This window comes from Mobula birostris, chromosome 5 (assembly GCF_030028105.1).
Source record: "Mobula birostris isolate sMobBir1 chromosome 5, sMobBir1.hap1, whole genome shotgun sequence".
NCBI classification, from domain to species: domain Eukaryota; kingdom Metazoa; phylum Chordata; class Chondrichthyes; order Myliobatiformes; family Myliobatidae; genus Mobula; species Mobula birostris.
In genome coordinates, this window is record NC_092374.1 from 33,745,358 (window position 1) to 33,769,639 (window position 24,282).

A 24,282-nucleotide genomic window follows, 5' to 3' on the forward strand; every position below is an offset into this window, starting at 1 on the left:
TGGATATTGTAGAGGCAGGAGGGATTATTTTCAATAGGGCACTAATTACTAGTTCAATTAGTTAGGCACAACATCGTGGGCTGAAGGATGTTACGGTCTTGCACTGCTTTATGTTCTACCATGAAGAATGTAAAGAGGACAGTGATAGACTTCAAACGGACATCAGCAGCCTGGTGAAATGAGCTGATAGCTGGCAGGTGAAATATGATGCTTGGATAGAAGACAGTGAAGATGTAATATGAACTAGATGTGTAATTCTAGAAGGGGTTCAAGAATAGGGTCAGGAGGATTTACAAAAATTATTTCAGGGATTAAAAGGAGTTTGATTAAAAATAGAAAATGCTGGAAACGCTCAGCAAGTCTATGTAAGTAGAAACAGAATCTGTTTATTTTCATTTCCATTTAGGGATTTTATTTATGCGGGTAGGTTGGATATAATAGAGGTTTCTCTCCTTGGGGAAGAAAGGTGTTTCAGAAAAGACCTGCAAAATGTATTTAGATCATAAGACCATCATAGCAGCAGAATTAGGCCATTCAGCCCATCAAGTCTGCTGTGCCAGTTCATCATGGCTAATTTATTATCCCTCTCAAACACATTCTTCTCCCTTCTCCCGGTAACCTTTCACTAATTAAGAATCTATCAACATTCACCTTAAATATGTCTTGGTATCCACAGCCGTCTGTGGCAATGAATTCCACAGATTCACCACTCTGGTTAAAGAAATTCCTACTCATCTCTGTTCTAAATAGACATCCCTCTATTCTGAGGCTGTGCTCTCTGGTTGTAGACTCACCACTCTTAGGAAACATCCCCTCCCCATCTACTCTACCTAGGTTTTTCAATATTTGATAGGTTTCAATAAGATCTGCCCTCATTCTTCTAAATTTCACTGAGTAAAGGCCCAGAGCTATCCTTATACATTTCTCATACGTTAACACTTTCACTCTCGTGAACCTCTTCTGGACCCTCTCCAATGACAGCACATTTTCACTTAGATAAGGTGCCCAGAACTGCTCACAGTATTTTAAGTGCCGTCTGATCCCACAGGAAAATGAACCTCAGGGTTGTATATGGTGACATATATATACCTTGATAATAAAATTTACTTCGAACTTTGATGCATCATGAAGGGCATAAACAGACACGATATGGGGTGAAGAATGAAAAGAGGGATTGAGACAAGGAAAGGCTTTATGCTGTGAATGGTTAAGATATGGAATGAATGCCAAGGGTAGTAGTGGATGCAGATTCAGTTGTAGCATTTGGGAAAGGAGCTGGACATGAATTACTTTATCAGGAGCTGGGAAAGTGGGTGAATGGAATGAGATGAGCCAGCATGGGCTCCTCCTGAGCTATAACCATTCTGTGATTGCAATAAAATGAGTTTCAAAGGCAGAGTACAAGGTGCCATTGAATCTCTAGGCACTCGGCTGTTTTAAATTTAAGCAAATGTTCCTGCACTACAGTTCATACTTTATTAACCTTGATCGTAAATGAAAGCTATTTCTGGCAGCTTGCTCAAATAAATAATAGTAAGTTTATTCTAGGAGACTGGCAACTCATCTGGTTCTGTTTGTCGTTAAAGAAGCAGAAGAAACAATCGCATATTTCCAATTATCATATCATTGCAATAGTGCTATCTTAGTAAGTGCAAACATTCTAGGAAAGTGTCTTGTAATCAGATTATACCAAAAGCTTTCTGCATTGAAATCATTGAACAGATTTGAGAAATGTGGAGCCAGGCTGCAGATTATAGTAAAAGTTCCTGCAGAAACCTTTAGTAACACACACAAAGTGTTGGAGGAACTCAGCAGGTCAGGCAGCTCTATGGATAGGAATAAAAAGTTAATGCTTCAGGCCAAGCCCCTTCATCATGCTGCATTCCTTCAGCATTTTCTGTTTGTTACTCTGGATTTCCAGCAACTGCAGAATCTCTTATACTTATGTTGCAGAAAATTTTTTTAATTTTATAATGACATATTAGTATTGAATAACTTTTCTTATCTGTTTAATTTTTCACAACAATATCCTAAAAGTTTTTTTATGAGGAGAGCATATTAATTACCTGCTAGTATAGCTAATTTAATGGCCATTTACTTTAGTTGTTTAATTTATTTGTCTTAAATATGTATTCTGTTATTTAATGATTAAAGTTTTGTAAGCAAGATGGAATGAGTTCACACAAACACTTCCCATCATAAACCATTCTCAATTTTATCTTTAGCTATTTAAATCTCCTGTCATTATTTTAAGATTCCTTTGAATTATTGTGATTTTATTTTAAGATGAATTTTGGCACATTCTTGAGAAAATTACATTTTATTTTAAATGAAATAAATGCAAGGACTTGTCACTTTACTATGTGGTAGGTGAATTAAATCTCAATGACACTTGCAACAAAAATATTTTAAAATTAATCCCTTGTTCTTTTTGATTCAGCAGTAAGATGTATCCTTAAACAAAAGGCACAATATACTTGTTAAAGGTTATAATTAATTACTTTATCAGAGAGATATATAAAGAATGAAATATAGAAAGAAGGTAAAATGATTAATGAAACAGTAAGAGAGTCAAAATAATACTTAGCAACAAATCACAAAACCACTCCACACAATATATAACTGGAGGGAACAACAGATGCCCAACGGCTTTTCCAGTCTCTCTCTCTCTCTCTCTCTCTCTCTCTCTCCATCTCCCCCCCACCTTCTCAATGCTCTTGTCTCTATCTAAAAAATCATAGCACTAGTTGCAAACCCAGTCTAAAAGAAGGTTCCCCCTTGCACAAAGGAGTCACCTCTTTTTAGATGCTCCAAGATACCTCAAAAATCTAACATTTTACCCCAGTACTTTTTCAGACAAATAAGTTTTTCACCATTATCTACCCTCAAGGCTGTAGACTGGTTCTCACACTAAGTTCTCAAAACGTGGTTGTGGACTGATTCCCTTGTACTTTCTCGAAACATTCTCATATTCCAGACTAACACCTTACAAACTTCCATTTGTGTTACATATTTTAGCATTTCCATTTTAAATTTACCTTTTTACCTTATAACACTTGATTGAAAACCTGACCAAAAGGATCTTGCCTGTGAAATGGGATACACAGTATGTACATTGTAAAGTAATTGTAAATACATAATTTAGATGGTTATTTGTAACCATTTTTAACCAAATAAAATGGGTCAGATTTAACATTTCAAACACACAATATAAATTGTTCTCTGGCATTTATAGTATTTATTTTGAGGTAAGCAGCTGCAGCGATTATTTGTTAGCCTTGAAGGTAAAGTAGGTTCAGCAGGTTTTAGTTGTCACAGTGGCAATGGTCTCAATGATCTTTGATGACATCATTTTTCTGTGATTCAATTACTAGTTTAAAACAATTAGCCTTGAGTTTTTACCAAAGTCTAACTTCAAAAGTAAGTGAAACCAACTTTCTAAAGTGAAGGACAAAATGCAGCTACAACTGGACTGAATATTTGGCACAAGCAGCCAAGGACACATTTCTACACTTGGTTTCAGGGTCTTTTCAATTTATACCCTCAACATTTTGCGATAAATCTTGGAGTCATTAAACTCATATTGCTTTGCACTCTTCAACCCAACCTGTATTCACAGTCGAGTATTTCTACAGCTAACTTTACTGAGAAGCTGTGTGATTAATGCATCATATACCCCATCAGTACCTCCAGCCCAAACATTGACACTCACATACACACAAATTATCTGGTCATTGTTTCTTGCAAAAATGCAGCTTTTTTCCTATGAGCACGTGTTGTTATAATTTATTCTGACTCAGCTACCCAATGTCAACTACCCAAATGTTCCAGCATAAGCAAACTTGGTTTGATGAATCCATGGCCTTGGTCAACCACTTATCCTATAAACAAAGTCCAGTGACGCACACTAAAGTTTCAATGGCCTGGACTTCATTGACATGGAAGAGTTGGGGGTCACAGAGAGTGATGGCTGGGAGTTAGCATGGACAGCAATGCTGTTTCTTTCTCTTAGCCCCACACTAAGAAGGGAGGCCTGAGAACTAAATATAATGATGTGAATTTTTGCATAGAGTGGTTTCTTAACCATATTGTAATGAGGAATCACCTCTGGCACAGTAAGCCCTTAGGCACAGATCTTAAATCTGACATCCCCATTTGCTTCTCCAGTGTTCAATCTCTGTCTTGTTCCACGTTCACCCACTGGCTTCACTGGCTACCAACAGAGGATCCCTAAGTTTTTCTCACCCCCTTTACTGGTGACTGTTTTTAGTGTTGCTGTTGGTGCTACCACTAGAGAAAAGAGTGAACCTATTGTTAGTGTTCCTGTTCGGTCCCATTCTGTCTAAGCCTCCATCTATCAGTCCGTTCCATTTTGTGCCTATGCCATTTACTCCAGTCCAACTCTTTCTGTTACGGGATTCCCAGTCTACAGTCATACTTTTCTCCCATCATCCAAGTTTCAGTGTCCTGACCGCCATTTTCCATCAGCACATGCTCTTCCCAACCTGCATTCAAGATCCTTGACATTTTCCATTGCTCACCCCCTTTCTCCAGTGTCTGCAGCTCTCTACGATTCTTTTCCAGACGGATTCCTAGCTGTTTCTCCGCAGTGCGATGGTATTTGAAATCACCCCCAAAATGAAGAGCATTGCTGTGCCGCTGGCAGTGAGTCATGTATCATTGGAGAGGGATATATGACCTGGCAGACTGCAGTCACAGGGTAGTTTGATGTTGATGGCTGCAGCTGTTGCTATCCAAAGGCCTCAGTCCTCCCTGGAGTCTGGCAGGTGTAACTAGAAGCTAAATGTCCCACCTTGGTCATTTCAGAGAAAGTCATGCAGCTCAATTACCTCAGTGGGGATTCGGAGCCAGAGGTTACCACATGTTGGCCTCACATTTTTCTCGATGCTCTGAGGAAAGAGGGCAGCCACTCTGATTTAGGTTGTTACTTTACATTTTAGAACTATATCCTTTGTGAGTGCAACTGGAGGATTTCTCCAGCAATTAATTCTTTAAATAACCACAATTTATGGAAGGATTAAAAGGTGTAGCACATTGCACTATCCAGAACAAATGAGTATCTGCACTTACTAAAAGCTGGCCTCACGTGCACGGGAGTGAGAAGAAATCACATTGAAACACAGGATTTTTATGGAGCTTAACAAGTTTGTTGGTGAGGATATTTTTTTCTGACTGGGGAGTATAGAACCAGAAGTTGTCACCTCAAAATAAAATTGTCTTTTGTGAATGCAATGTAGAGAATTTTGTTCACTCAAAATGTTGTGGATCATCTCTCCCAGCAAATCAGTTTATTACCACTGACAAACTGTTGAAAAATGTGTTGCGTTGTGGCAGCAATGCAGTGCAATACATAAAAATGACTAAAAAATAGAAAAAAAATACAGTACAGTATAAAAATAAATAAATTGTGCAAGAAGAGAGCAAACTAGTGAGGTAGCATTCGTGGATTCATGTGCTGTTCAGAAATAGCCTCAAGGTTCGGAAGAGTAAATTTAGGACGGAAATAAGGAGGAACTGCTTTTCCCAGAGGGTGGTGAATCTGTGGAATTCTCCGCCCAATGAAGCAGCAAAGGCTGCCTCAGTAAATATATTTAAGACAAGATTAGATAGATTTTTGCATAGTAGGGAAATTAAGGGTTATTGGGAAAAGACAGGTAGGTGGAGATGAGTCCATGGTCAGATCAGCCATGATCTTATTGAATGGCGGAGCAGGCTTGATGGTCCAGGTGGCCTACTCCTTCTCCTATTTCTTATATAAATCTGATGGCGGAGGGGAAGTGCTGTTCTTAAAACATTGAGTGTATATTTTCAACTTCCTGTACTTCTCCCCTGATGAGAGTGACAAAAAGAGTGCATGTCTCAGATAGTGAGGGTCGTACATGATGGGTGCTACCTTCTTGAGGCATCGGCTTTTGAAGATGCCCCCAGTGGTGGGGAGGCTAGTGCCCATGATGGAGCTAGCTGAATCTACAACCCTTTTCCAATACTGTGACACAACCAATCAAATGCTCTCAAGGTACATCTGTAAAAATTTGCTAGAGTCTTTAATGACATGCCAAATCTCCTCAACTCCTAATGAGGTATAGTCATCTATCTATGCTCAATCACTGAGTATATTCTAGTCTGAGATTCAAAGATTATTGGGTGTTAAGAGTATTAAGAGGTCTAAATAAAATGCAGAGAAGAGGAGATGAAAGAGAAGATCACCCTGAAAAGACCAAAAGGTCTTTTCTTGCTGATATTTCGTGTTTATATTCTCCATGTCTAAAGGAGAAGCATTAAAAATGTTGTCTTCTGCACAGTTTGCAGGAGTCATAATGAGTCATTTACTTCATTTATTGAACTGTACCTGCGCTGTTAGCTCACAACTAGAGTATTATTCTGAGGTTGATCCTCCTCATGATTGGACAGATGGAATAGAAAAGTAAATCTGCAGAATGGGAGATCACAAATTGAGTTGGAGACAGTTCCTTGAAGACATTACGCGAGAGCTTTAAAGAGTGAGCAGGGCTTGTCACGACTTGTCTGTGGAGTGGGAGGTTGCTGGGGTTATTAGTAACTTAGCAAGGTCCAATAAAAAGAAGCGAGGAATAAGCAGAGCGGCCATTGTGTGAATGGGCCAGGGTTAGAGTGGGAGGCTTTGCCTCAACAAGCTTCGGTGAGAACAGGCAAGAGACTAAGGGTGCTGAGTCTTTTGGAATAATTTATCTGACTGTAGAACTTAATCATAAGAATTTAGAGCCAAAGGTATAACAAGTGTAGTCAAGATGGTAGGTTAGCGCAGCGGAATGACTCCTCCTATGAGATGTGGGATTGCAGGGTGCCTAATGGTTTCTCTGATAATTACATAACTGAAGGGGAACCAATATGCTGGCCAGGAGATTTGCTAATGCTACTTGGGAGGGTTTTATCTAGTTTTGCAGGGGTTGGGAACCAGAGGGATGGGGAGGAAGGTAGATGTCAGTGCCAGTAAAAACAGGCAGTAGCAAGTAAGAAATAACTTGAAGCATGTGCATTTTATTGCTAGGAGGGGTAAAGGTAATGAACTTCAAGCATGGAACAGTACATAGAACTATGATGTTATGCCTATTACAGAGACTTGGTTGAGGGAGTGACAGGAATGGGTATTTAACGTTCCAGGGTTTTGCTGTTTTAGAAAAGATAGAGAATGATGTAAAATATTAGAGCTGCACTCAGAGGGAAGATAATGGAAGGCTCATCCACTGAGTCTATATGGATAGAACTCAAAAATAGGAAGGGTGCAATCACTCTGATGGGATTGTACTACAGACCCCGCAATAGCCACCAGGACATTGAGGAACAGATATGCAGGCAGATTAACGAAGGGTGCAAAAAATAGGGTTCAACTTCCCTAATGTAAACTGGGACCTTCCAAGTGAAAGAGGTTTAGATGGGGCAGAATTTGTTAGGTGCACCCAGGAAGTTTTCTTAAAGCAATATGTAGATAGTCCAACAAGAGGGTGGGCTGTACTGCCCCTGGTGTTGGGTAATGAGCGTGGTCAGGTGACCGATTTTTCAGTGGTAGAACAGTTTGGGAAAAGTGACCTCAACTCCTTAAGTTTTAAAATGGCTATAGATAGGTATGGACCTTGCGGGAGAGTACTATATTGGAGAAGAGCAAATTACAAGAGTATTAGGCAGGAACTAGGGCAGGGGTTCCCATGGACCTGTCATGGTCCGGTCCGTGAAGTCCGTATTCCGATTCACGGTCCGGTCCATCAACCCTTGCTCCAGGTTTTCCTGTCTACCCTGTTTCTGTTCTTGAGTTCTAATTGAGGCAGCTGATGCTCGTTGGGGCTGGCTGCATAAGTACCTTCAGAGACCAGGGCGTGGGTGCTGGATTGTTCTTGTCCTTATTCCTTGTATCCCTTCCTCTGCCTTCTGCTTCCTCGCCAGAAGCCCTGCTTTGTCTTGCCGGTAATTCTCACCTCGCCTGAAGTTCTCGTCTCACCTTGCATTGCCTGAAGCCTTGCCTTGTCTTGCTGGTAACTCTCGCCTCGTCTCACCTGCAGTCTTGTCCTGGAGCCTCCCTGTACCTACCTCCCTTCCTGTCCCTTGCCTCTGCCCAGGTAAGCCAGGCCGTCTTGCCGTTACCTGCGGTTGGTTCTGTCCCTTCCTGTCCCTTGCCTCCGTCGGGTAAGCCAGGCTGTCTTGCCGTTACCTGCGGTTGGTTCTGTCCCTTCCTGTCCCTTGCCTCCATCGGGTAAGCCAGGCCGTCTTGCTGTTACCTGTGGTTGGTTCTGTCCCTTCCTGTCCCTTGCCTCCGTCGGGTAAGCCAGGCTGTCTCGCCATTACCTGTGGTTGATTCTGTCCCTTCCTGTCCCTTGCCTCCATCGGGTGGTGATCCGCGCCCTGCCCAGGAGGAGCCTGCCTAGCCTCAAGCCTGGAGACTGCAGCCTCCTGCCTAGCCTCAAGCCTGGAGACTGCAGCCTCCTGCCTAGCCTCGCCTCAAGTCTCCAGCCTCCTGCCTCCTGCCAAGCCTCGCCTCATCTCCAGCCTCCTGCCTCCTGCCAAGCCTCGCCTCGTCTCCAGCCTCCTGCCTCCTGCCAAGCCTCACCTCAAGTCTCCAGCCTCCTGCCTCTGCCAAGCCTCGCCTCAAATCTCCAGCCTCCTGCCTCCTGCCAAGCCTCGCCTCAAGTCTCCAGCCTCCTGCCTTCTGCCAAGCCTCGCCTCAAGTCTCTAGCCTCTAGCCTCCTGCCTCCTGCCAAGCCTCGCCTCAAGTCTCCGGCCTCCTGCCTCCTGCCAAGCCTCGCCTCAAGTCTCCAGCCTCCTGCCTCCTGCCAAGCCTCGCCTCAAGTCTCTAACCTCTAGCCTCCTGCCTCCTGCCAAGCCTCGCCTCAAGTCTCCAGCCTCCTACCTCCTGCCAAGCCTCGCCTCAAGTCTCTAGCCTCCTGCCTCCTGCCAAGCCTCGCCTCAAGTCTCCAGCCTCCTGCTTCTGCCAAGCCTCGCCTCAAGTCTTCAGCCTCCTGCCTCCTGCCAAGCCTCACCTCGTCTCCAGCCTCCTGCCTCCTGCCAAGCCTCGCCTCAAGTCTCAAGCCTCCTGCCTCCTGCCAAGCCTCACCTTGTCTCTAGCCTCCTGCCTTCTGCCTCCTGCCAAGCCTCGCCTCGTCTCTAGCCTCCTGCCTCCTGCCAAGCCTCACCTCAAGTCTCCAGCCTCCTGCCTCCTGCCAAGCCTCGCCTCAAGTCTCTAGCCTCCTGCCTCCTGCCAAGCCTCGCCTCAAGTCTCCAGCCTCCTGCCTCCTGCCAAGCCTCACCTCAAATCTCCAGCCTCCTGCCTCCTGCCAAGCCTCGCCTCAAGTCTCCAGCCTCCTGCCTCCTGCCAAGCCTCGCCTCAAGTCTCCAGCCTATAGCCCCAAGCCTGAAGACTCCAGCCTCTGGCCTCCTGCCAAGCCTCACCTCAAGTCTCTAGCCCATAGCCTCAAGCCTGAACTCCAGCCTCCTGCCTCCTGCCAAGCCTCGCCTCGTCTCCAGCCTTCTGCCTCCTGCCAAGCCTCGCCTCAAGTCTCCAGCCTCCTGCCTCCTGCCAAGCCTCACCTCAAATCTCCAGCCTCCTGTCTCCTGCCAAGCCTCGCCTCAAGTCTCCAGCCTCCTGCCTCCTGCCAAGCCTCGCCTCAAGTCTCCAGCCTATAGCCCCAAGCCTGAAGACTCCAGCCTCTGGCCTCCTGCCAAGCCTCACCTCAAGTCTCTAGCCCATAGCCTCAAGCCTGAACTCCAGCCTCCTGCCTCCTGCCAAGCCTCGCCTCGTCTCCAGCCTTCTGCCTCCTGCCAAGCCTCGCCTCAAGTCTCCAGCATCCTGTCTCCTGCCAAGCCTCGCCTCAAGTCTCCAGCCTCCTGCTTCTGCCAAGCCTTGCCTCAAGTCTCCTGCCTCCTGCCTCCTGCCAAGCCTCGCCTCAAGTCTCTAGCCTCTAGCCTCCTGCCTCCTGCCAAGCCTCGCCTCAAGTCTCCAGCCTCCTGCTTCTGCCAAGCCTTGCCTCAAGTCTCCTGCCTCCTGCCAAGCCTCGCCTCAAGTCTCCAGCCTCCTGCCAAGCCTCGCCTCAAGTCTCTAGCCTCTAGCCTCCTGCCTCCTGCCAAGCCTCGCCTCAAGTCTTCAGCCTCCTGCCTCCTGCCAAGCCTCACCTCGTCTCCAGCCTCCTGCTTCCTGCCAAGCCTCGCCTCAAGTCTCTAGCCTCCTGCCTCCTGCCAAGCCTCGCCTCAAGTCTCCATCCTCCTACCTCCTGCCAAGCCTCACCTCAAGTCTCCAGCCTATAGCCCCAAGCCTGAAGACTCCAGCCTCCGGCCTCCTGCCAAGCCTCACCTCAAGTCTCTAGCCCATAGCCTCAAGCCTGAACTCCAGCCTCCTGCCTCCTTCCGCCTTGCCTCAAGTCTCTAGCCTCTAGCCTCCTGCCTCCTGCCAAGCTTCGCCTCTAGCCTTAAGCCTGAAGGCTCCAGCCTCCTGCCTCCTGCCAAGCCTCGCCTCTAGCCTCAAGTCTGAAGACTCCAGCCTCCTCCCTCCTGCCAAGCCTCGCCTCTATCCTCAAGCCTGAAGACTCCAGCCTCCTGCCTCCTGCCAAGCCTCACCTCTAGCCTCAAGCCTGAAGACTCCAGCCTCGTCCTGCCTGCCTGCCAAGCTTCGTCCTTGCCTAGTTCTGGCGTCCAAGCCAAAGGCAAGACCCAGGTACTGGGTCCTTGTCCAGTCTCTGGCTCGGAGTCCAAGACCGAGCTCCTAGCTCTCTTGTCCAGTCCTGTTCCAGGTTCCCGGTTTTCATGTCCATGTCCTTGCCCTCAGCCTGTATCCTAGTCCTGTCCCTAGTACTTCAGTGTCTGTGTCTTGCACTTGCGTCCGTTCCCAGACACCGCCTTATGACAGGACCATTAACTGAGGGATCTGTGGACCCCTGTTTGGGAACCCCTGAACTATGGACAGTTAATTGAGAAAAGCTGTTTTTGGGCAAGTCCATATCTATCATGTAGAGGGTGTTTAAAGACCAACTGCATAGTTTACAGGACAGGTATGCTCAAGAAAGAAGAAGAAGAGACAAGAATGGCAAGGCAAGTGAACCTTGGATGATGAGAGAGGTAATCAATTGAGTCAAGAAGCAAAAGGAAAATAATGTAAAGCTTAGGAAGCTAGAATCTAACAGAGCCCTTGAGGATTATAAGGAAGCCAGAAAAGAACTCGAGAAGGGAATTGGGAAAGCCAGGAGAGGCCATGACAAATCCTTGGCAAGTAGGATCCCAAAGCATTCTATACATACATCAGAAGCAAGAGAATAACTAGAAAGAGGGTAGGACCACTAGAGGGTGATTGATGAAGACAGAGCTGTGGTTGTTATTTATATGGATTTTGGTAAGGCATTTGGCAAGGTCTCTCAGAAGAATCTCACACAGGAGATTAAGATGCATAGGATCCATGGTTAATTGGCTGTTTCAATTCAGAACTGGCTTGCCCGTAGAAGACAGTGTAGTGGTCAAAAGGATTTATTCTAACTGGAGGTCTGTAATCAGTGGTGTACCACAGGGATCTATACCTTTTCGAACGTTCGCTTTACGAAACCTCACTGTTACAAAAGACCTACATTAGTACCCTGTCTTCGCTTTCAGTAGGTGTTTTCACTGTTAGGATAAAAATTCAGCGCGCGATAAAAATTCAGCGCGCAATAAAAATTCAGCGCGCAATAAAAATTCAGCGCGCAATAAAAGGCAGAGCGCGCCCCGAGCAGACGCTCTCCCCTGGAGCCTGAAAGAACTCGTAAAGGTGTTATACTTACGGTAAAACTAGACATAATTAAGCGTTTCGATCGTGGTGAACGAAGTAAGGACAACGTGAGTTTGGCTTGTGGAAGCTGACGAATATGATGTTGAAGAGGTTTTGGCATCCCATGACCAAGAACTGACAGATGAAGAGCTGATGCAATTGGAAGAAAAAAGGATAACAATCGAAACCGAATGAGTAATGATAAAGTACCACTTTAATTTTGAAAGGGCACGTCGGTTTAGGAGATATTTGCAGGATGGTTTGAGTCCTTTCTTTCTTTTTAAATCTTTTTATTGAATAAGTATACAAAAAGGTAAGCCATATAGGCACTAATACACTGTTAGAATATAATAAAATTACAGGAGATATCAATACAGATAAAAAAATGATACAAACAGTGTAATTTAAACATAACATAATAAGGTAACATAATAGTATACTAATTTATATATATCAATAGAGAAAAGGAAAAAAAAACAAACCCCCCCCCCAAAAAAACCCACCGTGCAACTAAACTGAAAGCAAAGCAAAGCAATGGGCTAACTTGGAACCAAGTAGAGTTAAAGAACTTAAAATCACGTCCTCAAACCCGACCTCCATTAAAAACAGTAAAAAAAACAAGAAGGGTATATAAATATGGAACAAAAAAGAGAAGGAAAAAAAATTACATTAAATGAAAATATTGAATAAAAGATCTCCAGGTCTGTTCAAATTTAAGTGAGGAATCATAGAGATTGCTTCTAATTTTCTCCAAATTCAAGCATAATATCATCTGAGAAAACCAAAAAAAGGTAGTTGGAGCATTAAGCTCTTTCCAATGTTGTAAGATACATCTTTTCGCCATTAAAGTAAGAAATGCAATCATTCTACGGGCTGAAGGAGAAAGATTACTGGAAATTTTAAGTAATCCAAAGATAGCAGTAATAGGGTGAGGAGAGATATCTATATTCAATACCTTTGAGATAATATTAAAAATGTCTCTCCAAAAAGTTTCCAGAGTAGGACAAGACCAAAACATATGAGTTAAAGAGGCTGTCTGCCCCGGACATCTATCACAAAAAGGATTAATATGAGAATAAAAACGAGCTAATTTATCTTTGGACATATGTGCTCTATGAACAACTTTAAATTGAATTAGGGAATGTTTAGCACAGATAGAGGAAGTATTGACTAATTATGAAACTTAGGAAAGCTCCATTTGATAAGATTAGGGTAGATTGGGAACAGGAATTGGGTTCTATCATTTCTGTGGATGACTGGGGGCAGATTTTACAATTTGAGTCCATGTTAAAGAACTGTGTGATAGAAAAATGCGCGAGGCTCAGCAGAAAAGCAAGCCTTCCACATCAGCCGCAGCAGATGACGAACCTCGACCTTCGACATCGAGGCAGACAGTCATAGGAGAAGATGAGCTGCCTGCCCTGATCAACGATGAGATGACACCCCAGTGTCCCACCACTCCAACCCCCAGGCCACGGACAGATACCGATTTGCGGAAAATGCAATGGTAGCCAGGACGCACACAGCACATCTTTAAGAAAAAAGCCGAAATAAACATGCTAATTAATTAGGCACCACCTAGCACGTAATTGTCGGCCCAGATCAGTGCCGATGCCTCCCAGCTACCCCTGCGTTCTTCGCGGCAATGTATCGGGTCGACGGCCCGGAGTGTGGGGGCCACTGCACCACCCAGCCTGCGACAACTCAGTCTAACACACCATCATCAGTGTGCTCGATGTCTTCCCAATTCTGGTAAGTGATACTACACTGTACATACATTATTTCTACTTTCTATAGGCTGTGTATTTTTATGTGTTATTTGGTAGATTTGGCAGCTTCATTGTTTAAAGGTTACTGGTTACTGGAGAGCGTGTTTATGCCAACAGCGCTTGCGTGAGATTTTCGCTACGGAGATCTGTGCAGGCAATCGTTGTAGAGAAGTACTTTTACTTTATAAAGGCTGTGTATTTATCATATCATTCCTGCTTTTACTATATGTTACTGTTATTTTAGGTTTTATGTGTTATTTGGCATGATTTGGTAGGTTATTTTTGGGTCTGCGAACGCTCACAAAATTTTCCCATATAAATAAATGGTAATTGCTTCTTCGCTTTACGACATTTCGGCTTACGAACTGTTTCATACGAACGCTGTACCTTCGGATGGCGGGGGAAACCTAGTACTAGGATCTCAGTTGTTCATCATGTACATACACAATCTGGATGAAAATGTTGATGAGTGCATTAGTAACTTTGCAGATGATATGAAGCCTGGTGATGTTGTGGATAGCAAAGATGACTGGCAAAGAATGCTACAGGATATACATCAGTTGTGGATATGGGTGGAGAAATAGCAGATGGAATTTAACACAGCCAAATATGAAGTGTTGCGCCTTGATAGGTCAAATGCAAAGAGACAGTACACTGTTAAGCCAAGATCCTTAACAGTGTTGATGAACAAAGGGATCTTGTGGTCCAAGTTGCCAGCTCTCTGAAAGTGGCTACACAGATTGATAGGGTGGTTAAGAAGGCATATGGCATATTTGCCTTTGTTAGTCAAGGCATTGAGTTCAAAAGTGAAGAGGTTACGGTCTAGCGCAGCTTTATAAAACTCTGGTCACCCCATTATCGGAAGGATGTTAAGGCTTTGGAGTGGGTGCAGAAATAGGTTGACCATGGTGTTGCCTCGAGTGGAGGGCCTGTGCTAAAACAAGGGATTGGACACAGTTGAGCTGTTTTCCCTGGAGTGGTGGAGGCTGAAGGGGAGATCTGATAGAGGTTTACAAGATCATGAGAAACATAGATGGAATAGACAGGCAACATACTTTTCCAAAGGTTGAAATCTCTAATATCATAGGGCATTTTAAGGTAAGGGGGGGTAATTTCAAAGGAGACGTGAGGGGCAAGCCTTTTACACAGAGTGGTGGGTGCTTGGAATGCGATGCCTGGGGTGATAGAGGCAGAAACATTAGAAACTTCTAAGGGACGTTTATATAGGCACATGAATGAGGAAAATGGAAGGATATAAACATTGTGTAGGCAGAAGAAATTAATTTAGTTAGCCATTTGATTATTAGTTTAATTGGTTCAGCACAACATTATGATGTAATGATCTAGGTTCTATGTTCTGTGTTCGAACTCCTCTCCAATATAAAGATCATTGCACATTAATAAGTAATAATATAAATGTTGTTACATTAATAGCAAAAGTTAAAGCAAGGTAAATACTTGAGGTTTCATTATACCTTGCAGTGCAGTTATGACCACCTTCATTTCCAGTCTAATCTCCCACAACAGAGTTACAATGTATTGGAAAGTTAGTAATGCCTGGATTCCCCAAGTGGGTCAAAGAAGGGTAAAGGTGACATCTTTGCTCTTGCTCTTATTATGTGAAGCTCAATCATATTAATTCACTAGACTTGCTTTAGGGTTGACTGCTTTCTCAACTGTCACTCTAGGTGAGCTTGGCTGGGAACTGTATCTCAAGCGAGAGGACACTGCTGCCCTCTATCATGCTATCATGGAAGCAGGCCAGGAATTTGGAATCGACAACTTTGGAGCATATGCCATGAACTCTTTGCGGCTTGAGAAAGCATTTCGAGGTTGGGGAGCAGAGGTCAGTATGGAATGTATTTCCTTCTAACCCTCTGGGGATTGAGAAAAGCACCTACACATAAGGAGAGTCTCAAAACTACATTAAAAAGATAAAACAAGTGGAATGTAGTCTAAGTAGAAGCATGTAAAGGGACAAAAGCATGTAACCTACTAGGTGTCATCATTTTGGAGAGCAGATTATTTTAACTCTTGGGTTTTTGTCAGATCCTATTTGACAGGATTTGGTTTGGGCAGGTAAAATTTGGAGCCAGGAGCCAGTCTGCCCATAGTCTCTGCTGTAAACTTCAGAGGAAAAATTCAAAAGTATTTTGTGGGAGAGAAGGACATAGTTGCCCTCTCCACCCTTTCCTTTCCATTTCCTTTTCTCTGTACTTTCATATGCTGTTCTGTTATAGGATACCAACTTGAAACATTCATCTGCCTCCACAGATTCCTGACCTGCTGAGATCCTCCAGCAGATTGTTTCTTGTTCCAAATTTCAACATATGTAGTCTCTTGTGTTTCCTGGTCTCATCTCACTTGGGGAGAATCTAAGCTATTTGACTCATGCTCTTCACACACCAGGGATAAAAAAAAGACAGTTAAAAGACTGTTAGTTTAGGATTCACCCTAGATGAAAAACTTCTTCCCATATCAGGTCATTAGAGAAAAAAAAAGTCCGAGCCAGACAGATATCTCAACAGAACTAAAGATCCAGTTAAATAACTATAGGTGGAAATTAAACAAGACTGAGATCTTGGTACGACCCTTTGAATGCCTTGTTCATAGATGGGCTGGATTTAAATCAAAATCACTCCCTTGGATTTTGATATGGACAATAAAGTTTCGCAGTGCTGGAAATAAACAGAGGTGTACAACTCCCTCTGAAACCTTTTCATAATCAACCTCTTCACAATATACTCGTGTTCAATGGGATTAACACAGCCAAGAGCATGAACTGATCTCTTTTTGTACTCTAAAGATTCTGGTGCAGAATTAAACCTGTTCTGCCCCACAATGGTCAGTCTGAGTATTGTTCACGTGCTGGCATGCATGTGGCTAAAGTCATGAGAACTGTTATTAATTCTTATGATTTGATTAAATCCCACATCTTACTACTGCCTATGTCATGAAGAATTAATAGAGGATGGATAAGTGTTGCTTGGGGTGTTTCCTGGTGAGTTCTCAACATCATCAACCTTGGATAAGTACATGGATAAGAGGAGTCTAGAGGGAAATGGCCCAAATATAGGCAAGTGGGACTAGTTGGTCAGCACAGATGAGTTTGTCTGAAGGGCCTGTTTCTATGCTTTGTCACTCTATGACTCAGGATATTTAGACATGGGAATGGGATAGGTCTGGCCTTCCTTAATTAGTGTTATTCAGACTTAAGATTGAATTTTATTTGGATTGATGCAACAAGCAAAGAACTGGAAAGCCAAGTCAATTTCCCATGTCTTCTCCTATTTCAACAATTATTCCACCTACTCCCTCATTACTCAAAACAATTGCCTTACGGCCAACACTGCCAACAGCACACACCATACACCTCTTCTCTTCCTTCCATCTCTAAACTTCCAAGCTGTATTCATATATAGACACTATTCTGAGCTGTATCGTGGAAAGAAATTGACAGACAGACTGTGAGATGTGCTCAAAACTCCCTGAAAAAGACTGCAATATCGCCACTAAGGTCAAAGCATCTCAAAGTACATTTATGCCACCATAGACAACCTGAGATTCATTTTCTTGCAGGTACTCAATGTAAGTGCAAAGAAACAATAAAATTAATGTAAAAAATGCACACAACAAGACGGACAAAGAAATATTGCGCAAAAGGCAACAAGCTGCAAAAAGAAAATAATAATAATTAATAAATAAGAGATAGTAATAATAATAATAAATGAAGTAAGTCCATAGCTTGTGGGAACAGTTTGATGCTGGGGTGAGTGAAGTTATCCCCTTTGGATGAAGAACCTGATGGTTCGGGGTAATAACTGTTCCTGAACCTGATGGTGTGGGTCCTGAGGCTCCTATACCTTCGTCCTGATGGCAGCAGCGAGAAGAAAACATGGCCTGGGTGGTGGGGTCCTTGATAATGGGCGCTGCTTTCCTGCAACAGCTCAGTTGTGGGGAGGGTTTTACACTGATGGACTGGGCTGAATCCACTATTTTTTGTAGGATTTTCTGTTCAAGGTCATTAGTGTTTCCATACCAGGCTGTGATGCAACCAGGCACTATACTCTCCACTACACATTTATAGAAGTTTTAGCTGGCATGCTGAAGTTTCACAAACTTCCAAGAAAGTAAAGGCACTGCCGTGTTTTCTTTGTAATGGCACATATATGCTGGACCCAGAGCAGATCCTCCGAAAGGATAATACTGGGCAACTTAAAGTAGCTGACCCTCTCTGCCTCTGATCCCCTGATGATGACACAAGGAGCTCCAGTTTCCTCCTCCTGTAATCAATAATCAGCTCCTTGGTCTTGCTGGAGTTGAGTGAGAGGTTCTTGTTATGACACCACTCAGCAGTGCCTAGAAATCCCTGGCCTACAACTTCTCCAAGTGGAGAAGGAGCGTACAGAACGGTATTAAGAAGTGAGACCGTAAATTCAGAGCTCACAGAAGGCTTGTGTAAGCAGGACAAGGAATGAACCACCTCACAAACTACTGGTGGCTCAGCTCACCAATCCCCACCTGCTCAATGTGTGGAGGAGTTTGCAGTAGACTTCATTAGCCACCTCGGAAGGCACAAACAAAAAGTGAAGGCTATCCTTGGTCCGAAGGATCTGCCTGAGATGAAGATGGAGATGATATGCAGGCATTGGGAGTCATCTCCTACTTTGTCTAATTAAGCATTCTTAACTTGTACATTTAGGATCAATAATCAGGGTCATCAGAGCCAAATCTGATCACAAAATCAACGGAAGACCTGCAAATCATTTGAGTGAAGGAGTGGCTGCCTTTTTTCTTGTGGATTATTAGGGAAGTGGCACATAGGAGGAGTTGAGGCCAGCATAGATCAGCCATGAACATGTTGAATGGCTGGGCAGCCTTTAGGGATTTGTTGGCCCTATTCCTGCTCCTATATTCATGTGTTTGCATGTTTATCTCTAACTTACACTGAGACCAGCTGCCTCAGCCTAAACTGGGAATTAACTACGCCCGTCTGTGGGGTTCAGTGACACAACATTCAATTCATTCAACACCGCATTTTTCAAACGCCTCCAAATTTATTTTCTAAATGATTCCCTGCTTGGGTGCTGAGTAAGTGGATCTTCTCGGCAGCTATTATCTAATACAAGTTATTTTGTAACCCTCATTTCACAGTTTGTATAAATATATCTTCAGCATTGTGGTATGATTTGTAAAGTACCAGATTTGCTGAGGGTTTAATTATAAAAAAAATGTATGTATTTTTTTTATCATCCAGATGAACTGTGACACAAATGCCTTTGAAGCAGGATTGGACTACTTCATCAAGTTAAATAAGGTAAGAGTGATTAATAAATGTCAAATATCATCACCAGTTGCATTGATTAAATTCATTGTCCCGGCCACCCTTTCCCATTGCATCCAATGGGTTATTTCACTCTATTCCAATCAAGTCATTTTGCACTCAGAAATGGGCCACTACATTTACACTTTAATGCCCATACTGTTAATCCATTTAATGCTGCCCATTTTGTTTGGATCTTCTTTTCCCATCCTCTTACCCTCCCTTTCATTTCTATTCTATCAGGAGTTAAATAAATCTTAACAAGATCAGAACATAGTAATTAGCAGGGGCTGATTACAAACAGTCACATTTCAACATTATCATTCCCCCTTACCATTTCTAACACAACAAAAGTGATACATTTTAGTGCAAAGTCATACCGAATATGAAATACATATTTTGTAAACTTTGTCACATGGTGTGAGCAGAATTACCTGCTGCTTAATGTGAAAAAGACTAAGGAGCTGGTAGTAGACCTGAGGAGAGCTAAGGCACCAGTGACCCCTGTTTCCATCCAGGGGGTCAGTGTGGATATGGTGGAGGATTATAAATACCTGAGGATACGAATTGACAATAAACTGGACTGGTCAAAGAACACTGAGGCTGTCTACAAGAAGGGTCAGAGCCGTCTCTATTTCCTGAGGAGACTGAGGTCCTTTAACATCTATTGGACGATGCGGAGAATGTTCTACGAGTCGTGGTGGCCAGTGCTATCATGTTTGCTGTTGTGTGCTGGGGCAGCAGGCTGAGGGTAGCAGACACCAACAGAATCAACAAACTCATTCGTAAGGCCAGTGATGTTGTGGGGATGGAACTGGACTCTCTGATGGTGGTGTCTGAAAAGAGGATGCTGTCCAAGTTGCATGTCTCCCATCCACTACATAATGTACTGGTTGGGCACAGGAGTACATTCAGCCAGAGACTCATTCCACCAAGATGCAACACAGAGCATCATAGGAAGTCATTCCCGCCTGTGGCCATCAAACTTTACAACTCCTCCCTTGGAGGGGCAGACACCCTGAGCCAATAGGCTGGTCCTGGATTTATTTCCTGGCATAATTTACATATTACTATTTAATTATTTATGGTTTTATTACTATTTAATTACTTATGGTGCAACTGTAACGAAAACTAATTTCTCCCGGGATCAATAAAGTATGACTATGACTATGACTATTTTAATAAGAGGATCATGAGGAGGTTCATATGCAGGGTATTGTTGTGCCAAATATAAATGGTCTTTTTCATATGCATGAGTAACTTCTTGACAAAGGAGAATGTATTCAGAATTTTATTCATATAGTGTACAAACAGCTAGACTGTGTTTGTCTTTTCCCCTTCAGCCAACCGAATTCATCGGAAAACAGGCTTTACGAAACATTAAGAAAGAGGGGGTAAAGCGCAAACTAGTGTACCTTACCATGCAAACCGACAACGTGGATCCTGAAGGAAATGAGTCCATTTGGTATGAAGGCAAGGTGAGTCCAAAGAAAATTTAAGTGCAATTAAAAAAGAATCATCAGCAGTGGGTAAAGACTTGAATCATTGTCAGCAAGAGGTTAAGTGCTGGAAGACTGAAAGGTGGCTAATGTTATGCCTTTTTATTTAAGGACTGAAAAGATAACCCTGGAAACTATAGACCAGTAGGCTTAACATCTGTGATGGATGTTTACTGGAGGCGATTCTGAAGGATAAGGTTATACATGCACTTGGAAAGACAGGGTTGATTAGAGATAGTCGGCATGACTTGGTGTGTGGGAGATCAGGTCTCAGGAATTTGACTGGGTTTTTTGAACAGGTGTCCAAGAAGGTCACTGAGAACAGGGTGGTAGATGTAATCTTTATACAGCAGCGGTCCCCAACCACCGGGCCGCGGACTGGTGCCGGGCCGCAAAGCATGTGTTACTGGGCCGCGAGGAAACGATATGATTTGTTGATATTACTCAGCTGCACCTTTTCTCATTCCCTGTCACGCACTATTGAGCTTGAACGCACGTGAGGTCATTACGCACACGTCATCCATGTCAGTGTGGGAAGAAGATCAACTTCTCGAGCTTGCAAATGACGGCCGGCTGAGAAGTATGTTTGACATAACATCTCTGCCGGCATTCTGGATCAAAGTCAAGGCTAAATATCCTGAGATAGTCACGAAAGCACTGAAAACGTTGCTTTCATTTCCAACATTTTTCTGCGAAGCAGAGTTTTCTGCATTGAATGCAACGAAAACTAAATTGCGGAATAGACTGGACATAAGGAACCCCCTTCGAGTATCGATGTCTCCTATCACCCCTCGATAGGATCGTCTTGTTGCAGGGAAACAAGCCCAGGGCTCCCACCGATTCAGCGATATTGGTGGGTTGCAATGATTTTATATGTTCATACGGAGAAAATATGTGCTGTGTGTTTAATATCCAAACGTTACTTAAAATGTTATGACGCTATTGACTTATATAAATGTATAATAATTACAGCACGGAAACAGGCCATCTCTGCCCTTCTAGTCCATGCCGAACGCTATTCTCACCTAGTCCCACCGACCTGCACTCAGCCCATAACCCTTCATTCCTTTCCTGTCCATATACCTATCCAATTTTTCTTCAAATGATAATATCGAACCTGCTTCTGCCACTCCTACTGGAAGTTCGTTCAACACTTACTTGAAGCTCCCCTATCCTCCCCTGATAATTGACTTATCACTATATTCATGCGTGGAAAATATGCGCTGTGTGTTTAATATTAAATTCGTTAGATAAACCCTTTTGGAAACGAAACTGAGTGTATCAGCCACTTATCACCTATATTCCAGTCGTGATTAACATCACCCCCCACCCCTGAACAGAATCGCCGAAAACGATTTGTAGAGGGGGGGGGGGAATCATATGCGTACCGGTGCCCGTGCAAGGCTTCATGGTCATTGTAGTCTTTCTCTGGATAAACTCAACGTATTTGACTGCTACTCTTGTCCGTTGGCAACACTACCCGCCCCCCCCCCCCCCCATCCGCCGGTCCGCAGTGCGAAAAAGGTTGGGGACTCCTGTTATACAGTATATCCTTTGGTAGGGTTCTACATGGGAAGCTGCCGTGAAACATTAGATCATATGGGATCCAAGGAGTGCTGCCTAATTGGATAAACAATCAGCTTGATGGTAGGAAGTCGAGGGTGACAGTGGAAGGTTGTTTTTCAGCTAGAGGCCCGTGACTAGTGGTGTTCCTCAGGGGTCAAGGCTAGACCCATTGCTGTTTGTCATCTGTATTTATGATTTTGATGAGAATGTACAAGGTAGGCTTAGTAAGTTTGCAGATGACTAAAGTTGGTGCTGTCATAGACAGTGAAGATGGTTATCAGGAACTACAGAAGGATCTGGGCCAGCTGGGTAAGTGGGCCAAGGAATGTTGAATGGAGTTCAGCTCAGGTAAGTTCAGGGTTTGCATATTGGAAAGATAAACGAGGGTAGAACTTTCACAGTGAATTGTAGGGTCCTAAGGATTGTCTTTAGAATGGAGTGACCAAGGACTACAAGTGCATGGTTCACTGAAATTGACATCGTGGCTAGAGAGGGTGATGAGGTATGCTAACCTCCATCATTCAGAACATCAAACATAAAAATTGGAATGTTGTGTTGCAGTTGTACAAGACTTTTGTGAGGCTGCATTTGGTTATCCTGTGATAGGAAGGATGCCTTTAAGATGAAATGAGTTCAGAAGAAGTTTCTGAGGATGTTGCCAGGAATTGAGGGTCTGAGTTATGGAGAGAGGTTGAGCAGGCTGGGACTTCTCTCTTTGGTGTGCGGGAGAATGAGGGGTGGTATTTCAGAGGTGTATAAAATCATGAGGGGCATAGATAGGATGAATGCACACAACCTTTTTTCCCAGGGTTGGGGAATGCAGAATTAGAGGACATGGGTGGGAGGGGAGAGATTTAATAGGAACCCGAGGGGCACCATTTTCAACCAAAGGTTTTCAATATATGGAATGAAGGAAGTGGTTGAGACAGGTAAATTAACAACATTTAAAAGATGTTTGGATAGGAGTAGTTTAGACCAGAGATGTGTAGGACCAGCTTAATGGGAATCGAGGTCAGAATGGACCATTTGGGCTGAAGGCCTTATTCCTGTGCTGTGTGGCAGTTAGCATGATGCTATTACTGCTTGAGTGTGGGGCGTTGAAGTTTGCAGTTCAATTCCAGAGTCCTCTGAAAGGAGTTTGTATATCCTCCCTGTGAACGCATGGGTTTCTTCTGTGTGCTCCAGTTCCCTCGTGCAGTTCAAAAATGTAGGTTAGTTCATCATTCTAAATTGTTGTGTGATTAGGCTAGGGTTAAGTAGGGTGTGTTGCTGGGAGGTGCTGCTGGAAGGGCCTGTTCCTAAAAATATATATTTAAATAAAGAAATAAATTGCAAGCCACCAAGTTAGACAAGCATAAGCCCAAATTATTTAATTCAGAAAGGCATTTCAATGACCTCTACAGTACTGACTGATTGCCATTGTAAGTAGAAGACTTTATTCTTGCTCTACAAACCTTTCTTATGCTTCGTAACGTTAGGACACAAAATTTAATCTTCTGCCTCTTATAAAAAATGCTGTTGCATATGGCCTAACCTACATTAGATCCTGATAATCCAATATACTGAACCTTGTATTTGCTACTGGCTGAAAAGGCCTTAATTTTAATATACTTTTATCCTTGCTTTCAAATCTATTAAGGGCCTTGCCTGAAATCTTCTCCAGGCATACACCTTTCCTCCATGCATGACTCTTCTCACAGAGATATATTCACCCCATCATCCAAACATAATCTCTCTCTGAGACTAGTCCTGATGAAGGATCTCAGCCCTAAGTGTCGACTGTTTATTCCCATCCATAGATGCTGCCTGACCTGCGGAACCCCTCCAGCACCTTGGGTGTATTGCTTTTAAACTCTTTAACACCTACTACTGATCGATGTATTGGGTCTCTGCTGGAAAGTCCTTAAACATGGCTTGGACATCATATTTGGCTTGTAAATGCATTCAGAAAGCAATTTGGGACGCTTACTGTGTTGAGGATCCTGTTTTAGGGAAATATTGTTGTCATTAGTGGAAAGGTGGAACAAAGTGTTCTTTATGATAGAGAGGAAATAATGAAATTATGGAGCAACATCTACTCTGCTAACCGATGACAAAACATTTAATAGCTGCACAAATTATAGTGGTGGTGCATGAAATAATCCACTGCAGGGTAAATGAAATGTCTTCCTCAATTAAAAACAATTGTATAACAACGAAAAACAATATACAAGAGTACTATATAAGAAACGCAAAACTTTTTAACAATACTGAAAACACTCCAAATCTGTGAAGAGAGAAGCAGGGTTAATGTTGCAACTTGAATTCCTTATGGCCAACCTGACAGATATGTGAGACGTTACAAATACT

General features: G+C 43.3%; 1 protein-coding gene across 1 annotated transcript in view; it reads left to right on the top strand.

The window, feature by feature from the left end:
* The window catches only part of dmgdh (dimethylglycine dehydrogenase), a 124,980-nt gene that overhangs the window by 96,546 nt on the left and 4,152 nt on the right, over positions 1 to 24,282 (top strand). Inside the window, exons 13-15 of the mRNA XM_072257839.1 lie at positions 15,234 to 15,391; positions 18,803 to 18,862; positions 20,212 to 20,346. Of these exons, the coding sequence (XP_072113940.1) occupies positions 15,234 to 15,391; positions 18,803 to 18,862; positions 20,212 to 20,346 (353 nt within the window). The remainder of the gene's footprint in view (positions 1 to 15,233; positions 15,392 to 18,802; positions 18,863 to 20,211; positions 20,347 to 24,282) is intronic.